The sequence below is a fragment of the Notothenia coriiceps genome, unplaced genomic scaffold, assembly GCF_000735185.1.
Source record: "Notothenia coriiceps isolate Sejong01 unplaced genomic scaffold, NC01 NC01_scaffold00001549, whole genome shotgun sequence".
Taxonomy (NCBI): Eukaryota; Metazoa; Chordata; class Actinopteri; order Perciformes; family Nototheniidae; genus Notothenia; species Notothenia coriiceps.
The window spans coordinates 1-7,823 of record NW_011334250.1 but is presented as its reverse complement, the minus strand read 5'-3'; the positions used below and the strand labels follow the sequence as shown (position 1 = coordinate 7,823).

The 7,823-nt window shown below is 39.2% G+C and overlaps 1 protein-coding gene across 1 annotated transcript in view; it reads left to right on the top strand.

The window, feature by feature from the left end:
- Window positions 1-6,029, top strand: part of LOC104962722 (neuronal pentraxin receptor-like) — a 12,401-nt gene extending 6,372 nt beyond the window's left edge. The window contains exons 2-4 of the mRNA XM_010791218.1: window positions 46-287; window positions 1,006-1,185; window positions 2,770-6,029. Coding sequence (XP_010789520.1) covers window positions 46-287; window positions 1,006-1,185; window positions 2,770-3,000 — 653 coding nt within the window. The 3' untranslated portion in view covers window positions 3,001-6,029. The remainder of the gene's footprint in view (window positions 1-45; window positions 288-1,005; window positions 1,186-2,769) is intronic.
- Window positions 6,030-7,823: the final 1,794 nt, after the last annotated feature.

The following is a 7,823-nucleotide window of genomic DNA, read 5'->3' as shown; positions in this document are numbered from 1 at the left end:
TCTACTTTTACTCTCTTACACTTCTTTTGTTTCCATGCTCTCCAGGTGTCTCAGGGCATTCTTTCCCAGAGGGCTACAGGCTGTCCTTTCCAACTCGGACAAACTACATGTACGCTGTCGTGAAACACGCCATCCCGGCGCTGCGGGCGTTAACCGTGTGCCTGTGGCTGCGGCCCGCGGAGCGGGGGATCGGGACGCCGCTGTCTTATGCTGTTTCCAAACAACCCAACGAACTGGTGCTGATGCAAGGCCTGCACACCCCCGCTGAGCTGCTCATCAATGATAAGGTACTGAATCTGAGCGTCCACTGTGTATCTAAGCTGACTTATCCGCTGCTAGAGTTTAACATTTTTAAATATGCTTTTCTGATTTCTTGGAATTGGTCGAGAAGTTTCAGACCAACCATATCTTTCACCGCAATCATATATAATGATGGAAACAGCTAGCCTGGCTCTGTTTGAGGGTAACAAAAATGTACTAAACTTAAAGCATGCTCAACTTAAATAATTAGCATCTTCCATGTCTCATCAAAAGATACATGGATGGAAAACGTGGATTTCCCCATGGAAAGTTTGGACACGGACAATCAGGAAACTTAGGTGGAAAACAAATATCCAATTACCCATAACTAGAACACATCATGTGGAAGAGCATATTTATCAGACACAGTTAAATAGCTCCATTCCTATGTTTGAATTGCAAACCATATTGAGAACACCGCAGGGCAATGAAATGCAGGGCTGTGCTTTAGGTATAGTTTAATGAATTCACTATGGTAATATATACCTGGGGGGAAAGTTCTGTGTCCTTGAAGGTAGCAGGATGTCTTTGGGACTGACGAAATATACCATACAACTGAAGAAATACGAGACAAATAAGATGTTGAAGGACTGTCAAAAAAGTGAAACAGATAACGCCTGTTGACATCTCTTACCTACAAATCTGTGGTGCGTGTGTAGAGACATCTGCTTTATCTGAACTGCCCTTTTGCTCGTTGATTCATAGGTGGCGCAGTTGCCTCTTAACCTGTCCAAAGGCAGCTGGCAGCACATCTGTGTGACATGGAGCCAGAAAGGAGGAGCCTGGCAGGCCTACCAGGGGGGAAAGCTGAGGGGCGAGGGGCGCGGAGTGGCCGCCGGACATCACGTCAGACCTGGAGGAGTGCTCATACTCGGGCAAGAGCAAGTAAGTGTATGAAGATTGATAGATGGATAGATAGATAGATAGATAGATAGATAGATAGATAGATAGATAGATAGATAGATAGATAGATAGATAGGTACTTTATTCATCCCGATTTGGGAAATGTTTGCGTTGCAGCAGCATAAAAAAACAAGGCAATGTACATAAGAGAAATTAAGACACAAGAAATAAATAGTCCAAAATATTTCAGAAACAGAAATAAAGTAGCATTAAAATGTAAAAAATATATATATATACGTGGATGTGGAAAATATACATGTGGAAATACAACTTCCATGACGAAAAGAGTGATAACGGGCATGATTTCTTGCAAATAAATCTAATTTGGTATCCCCTTAGGCTACTGCTGACTACAGCACTGTAAGCAAAGAGTGAAATTCCCCCTGCAGCTGCAAGGCTATTCACTTATTGACTTATCCATAAGGTGTAGATAATGTTAGTAAATAAATAAAAGCATGAAACACTTTGAGAGCCTTGAAGAAAGTACGACACAGTAAATCTACAAATTCAATTTAGTTTGGATTGTGCTGCTAAACAGAGTGGGATCTTCTAGTGCTGAGTAGATAAGGTGTGTGCGTGTGAGCGTAATGTTCAAAAGCTGCATTTCCACTGCATGGTATGGCTCTGCTCCACTCAACTCAAGTCCCTTTCTGTACAAGGTACTTTTTTTATTTAGTTTTCCACTGCGGATAGCACTCAATCATTGTAAGTTGTGTTTGTAGATCACCGATATACAGTAGCGTCACCTTATAAAACTGTCTCAAGCAACACTCATTGGATCCTTTTATCAATCTCTAAACAGAGAAATGTTTGCACCAACACAGCGTAGTATTCTGTGTATCTTTGTGGGATGGCCATTTTAAAAACAACAAATAATTGTGGTGAATTTTAAGATTGCATTTTGTTGCGCTAGATTTTCTCTCGGACCAATAAGTGGTGTCCAGTGTTTTAACTTTACCTTCTAGAAGGCCTATAAACTCAGCTTAGACCCTCTACCAACATGGTACCAAAGAAAGGACCAAGTACTTTCCACAACTTTTGCTAATGGCCAACAAAAAAAGAGCGAGTCAAGTCGAGTAGAGCAATGCGGTACAATGCAGTAGATATTCAACATCAATTCAGTAGTATTTCATTCATACTAGTCACTTTTTTCACATCATATTCATCTTCCTGCGAGAATGAACACAATCCGGCTCAAGGCAACAAAACCATTGAAGCTGTGCTTTTGTATCAAAGTCAACTTTATTGTCAATCTTTCAGTTTGTGTGGACAGACAGAGAGATCGAAATGCCGTTTCCGACAATCCTGAATACGAAAATAAAAATATATATAAAAATATGTATATATCTATATACACACAATCAACAGACACATTTATACATATGCACACATTAAGACATATATAAAAGCACAACAATCACTATATACAAAATAACAGTCACTTCCATAACTTTGAGAAATGTGCATTAGTGCAAGACTGTCCATAGCAGCGTATGAAAGTAAAAGATATTTTTAAAACATCCTTTCAGTGATCCATCTTCTCTACTTTTTTTTTTTTTTTTAAAGGATTCCCTAGGTGGAAGTTTTGACTCATCCCAGGCCCTGGTGGGAGAGTTATCCCAGGTGGGTATTTGGGACCGGGTGCTGTCTTCCAACCAGGTGGCTAGCTTGGCCCGCTGTGGCAAAGTAACCCAGGGCAGCGTGGCCCCCTGGACCGAGAGCGGAGTGGAGGTTAACGGAGGAGCAACGAAGGACCCTGGGGAGCCTTGTAGTAAACACAACAGGAATTCTCAATGACGAATGGGGGAATGGGAAGAGAAGGGAGAGGTAGAGTTGTAGTCCTTTTAAGAATGGGTGGATTTTTTTTAACAACTCTATGTGGCATGGACTGACAAGTAAATCAAAAATGTAAAGTGAGGCGTTGCAGTTACTTTACCACACTTCTAGCAACCACATACAGTAGGCTACAATCATTGAGGTCCACTGGAAAATTGTGCAATACGAGATGAGATTTGTCATATATATATAGCTGTATTTTTGGTAGGACAATTCACAGTAATTTCGAAGTTCAAAAATTATTGTTATAGATCTGTCTCCAGATTCAGGCGACACTAAACTATTTGCTCATTGGTCTTAGCTCATCTAAAAGTTGCAGCCTTGCTACTTGCTAGCAGACAAAGCAGCATGCAACGAATGTTAATATGTGAATTTAGCAAACAATTCATCTTTCTGTTAGCTATTAATCAGTGATTAATGTACAGGCAATGACACAGTGAATGTTAGCCTACCAATAATAGTATACTAGCTAGCTAAAAAAACGGTCACTTTCTCAGCTTTAAAGGAAGTGTTAAGCATTTTGTTCAGCTAGCAGACAACAAATGTGAATGTTAAGATTTAATGCTAGCAGACAATTGAATCTTCTGCTAGCTATTAATCAGTGGTGATGTGTAAGCAATGATGCAATGATAGGTTAGCTTACCAAAACTAGCATGTTAGCTAGCTTACCAACTGTCAATATCTTAACGTTAAAGAAATTGTTCAACAATTTACTACTCTCATGTCTTTACAGTGAATATCAAGCTACCTTCAGCAGCTGGATAACGTAGCTTAGCTTGAAACCGTTAACAGCTGGTGCTAGCTTCATACTTAGCGTAACTACACATGTGAGTATCAAACTTCCTATCAAACCTTCAGCAAGATTGTAAACGAGTTATTCCCAAAATGTTTAGTGATGATTAGATTAGTAGAGATGTTGTCATCTGTGCATAAATTACCACTCTCTATTCAACCCACTCTCACGGCATTTCCTGTTATAGTCACAAAATTAATTTAATCTATTGATTCGTGTTCATCGACACGATTTTTGCATTTTTTTTTGTGTCACACAGAACGATTTTAAAAGCAATGTATTTCTATTGGTAGTATAAAAATCGTGTTAGTGAACACGAGTCACATTAATTTCGTGACTATAACACGAAATGCCGTGAGACTGTGTTGCTTTATTCATTCTAACGGCCTAAACTGGGTGAAATTGAATATGTATTTCACAGTTGTTGTAAGAGCTGCTGACCTCCACTAGGCTGCTAGAAGTTGTGTAAAGCTGAATCCCTCCTCCTCAAGGTCGTGTTTGAGTAAATTAAGGGCTGCGACAGATTTAGAGAAGGGAGTGGTAAGGTGATGAAAGCATTGGAGAATGTTAAATACAGAGGAGAAGATGATGAAAAAGAAAGGAAAGACGAAGTTAAGAGATAGATCTGACACTTTTAAGGAGTGATGTTACATTGTTTTCACCTCTGCATGATGTATTCATATAATTACTTGCCACTGCACTGTGCAGCTCACAAGTTTCACAAAAGAATACAGTGCCTCCTGCATCCATTGCTGGTGGGTGGCTGTCTTTGTGTTTTCTATAAAGGCCTGAAGCCGAATCAAAAACAAAAAAGGTCTTATTCCCTAAGGAAATCAATACCACTAGCTGAATGCTATTATTTTCTGGAGGCACTACACATACTTTTGACAAACCTTTGCCCCATTTATGTCATTCTTACAACCTCTAGCATCTTGAAGCACACTCTTTGTTATTTTAAGGGGACATTTTTAGGTTCATACTTGTATTTTCGGTTTCCAGTAGAACATATTTACTTGCTTTAAAGATTTTTCATACTGTCTTGATGATGGGGTTGCAAGAAAAATATAGCCCACCTTTCCATCGCCAGTTCTCAAGCTGTGTGATGAGATACTCAGATGGAGGGTAGTATATGTTAATAAGCCCACATGTGACATAGGAAGAGGGGACAAATGTTAATGGTTTGTTTAACGACATCACATTTCATGACCTGTATAAAGGTCTGACTGTGATGTCATATATCACTTGTCTTGGTCAGCATTCCAGATACACGAATGTATGTAAACAAACACTTAAAGAGATGATATGTTTTCATGGTCTTGAATGTAACTTTGAAACATACATAACATATACCTAGACTATTTTAAAACTGGCATAATGCAACATTTACATTTGTTTTTATATTGACTGTTTTATTTTTGCAATAATATACATGCAACCTCTCAATAATGTGGTTTGATTCGCAACCTCTAACTCTAACATTCCTACATTCATGCCCGTGCAAAAGTGACGCTTCAGAGAGGTAAGTGGAGAGTCACAGTTTGATATATTGGGCCACTGACCAAGAGAGAAAACACCCTGTGGGAGATGAAGTTAGAAACAGATTGTTCATTTCACACTTTCTCAAACACTGGCTCTCCTTAGCATAAAATAATCCTTAGTGGAAAGTGCCTGTCAGGGTGTTTGTACCCATGTAAAAAAGAAAAAACATCTCATTTAATATTCCGTCGGATAATTTTTGCTGCGAGGTGAACTTGAGCTAATTAAGCATCACTATTTCTGTGTTTTTGATGAAACATTTGAAAACACGGGACTTAAGTGCGGTGCCGTTGCTTAATCAGGTCAAAATCATCTCGCTGTGCCTAACAGTGTCTTTGAAGAGTCCTCTCAGTCTGCAGTGTTATTAATATTATTATGCCTGGTGTCTGTTCAGCTCCTGTAAGAGCTTTCTTTTTGGGCTTTTTGATAGTGGTGTGAAATTACTCTGTTTATTGGAATAGAAAGCTTTTTAACTCAAAGAAGTATCGGCAATGTTTTCTTACATGACACATTTGTTTTTCACTGTTTGCATTGGCTTAATCTCATTTTGTTGTTTGTATAAATAATGTATGTCCATGACTTGTATGGTGTTGTATTGTTCTGCATATGTGCTGTGTACAAACCTCAAATCTGTATTAAAGTCTTAATTTTCAGATGTAAAGAGTGTGTTTCTTTTCTTAGTCTTTGATACTTGATAAGGTTCAGAAAAAAAGTGATCCTATATTCAAGGACACACACACACACACACACACACACACACACACACACACGCACGCACGCACGCACACACACACACACACACACACACACACACACTTGTAATTCAAGGATAGCAGTAACAAGGTCATGTTGTGAAAGTAAACCCTTTCCAGGCTCCATAAGAAACATACTCGATTTTTCTGTTTCTGAAAAAGGATATATTTCTTTACTAGCTCATTTAAAAAAAGGCCAGAGCCTTCTCCCTCAGCTGCAGCATGTACTTCTATTTCAGTAACTGGTGTTTTAGAGGCATAATGGGGTCAAGACCTCACATTCAGTCAAAGTCTCAAATGGACAGCACAGTATTCATAGTATACCGAAAGCATGTGCAGCACTTAGCAGATAGAGCCGACAATACAAAACAGTGACTCAAAAGTAGATTTTGTTATCCTTCTTCTTCCTTTTGCATTCATTCAAGACACAATTGAAACTGATATCAAAGCAATTGTTTGACAATCTGCTTTTTATTGATGAGAGTAACACCTGAAGCTGATCCCCACAGCAAAGAAGAAAAAGACCAACTGAGGAGTTCAGTTTGGTTTGGCACATGATAAGAACCTATTTTCTCCTTGAAGATGTTTGGTCATTGACCCCAGACAGGTTAGCTATCCAACTAAGGAAAACTTTGCTTTGTTGTTTGATGATTTTGAGTTTGGGTAAATAAAGCCCCTTTGACAGATTCCCAGACTTTGTTTGCTGTGTTTTTCTGTTGCCTGCCCAATCCTGTTACAACTAGCAAACGTAGATCTGAAGAAAACTGGATTCAGTTTGGAAAGCAGGGCTATGTGTATTCCCAGAAAGTTGCTCTGTTGCGAGTGAAGCCAAAGCAGTTTGACTCCCTGGTATACGAGTATTCATTGGCACACACGAGTGTTTTCTTTAACCCAGCCTCCCAGGCCTACTGAAACAAACAACTCACCTGTGCAAAGGTAATATATGTGCACCGTCAATCCACTCTAGAGCTCACAAATTAACACGTTATACCTATCTTGTTTGTTTGTTCTGTAAAAATCCCGAAATGTGGAGAAAACATTGGAAACATTACTGTTTATGCCAATATGTGGTTTAGCGCTAATCTGTCTACAGTAGGCTACAGTTACTTTCTGTTTTTTGCTGCTTCTTTCAGTTCAGTACAAAACTATGTGTGCATTTACATCAGAGTTAACTTAGTAAGATTTCAATGTATGCTTTAGTTGGCTCTTTTTTTAAATGTGGACAAATGGTGGCATTCTGTTTTCCTCCAGTGTTTACAACAAGCTAAGCTAACTGCCTGCTAGAGCCAAAGCCTTATATTTAAGCTGTTCAGTACAAAATGATGTCTATACAATGACTCAGCAGCTTACAGTATATTTACATCAGAGTTCTCTTACAACAATTGTATTTGTCTCTAGTTGGCTCTTTTATAACTTTGGACTAATGGTGGCTAGCTGTTTTCCCCCAGGCTAAGCTAAGCTAACTGTCTGCTAAAGCCAAAGCCTAATCACAATCTTGTACAGTAGGTGGCGGTATGCACCCTTAAAGTTCTTTGCAATCCGCCAAAAACCGAGAGGAGAAGGAGAAGAAGGAGAAGGAGAAGGAGAAGAAGAAGAAGAAGAAGGAGGAGGAGAAGAAGAAGAAGAAGAAGAAGAAGAAGAAGAAGAAGAAGAAGAAGAAGAAGAAGAAGAAGAAGAAGAAGAAGAAGAAGGAGAGGGAGAAG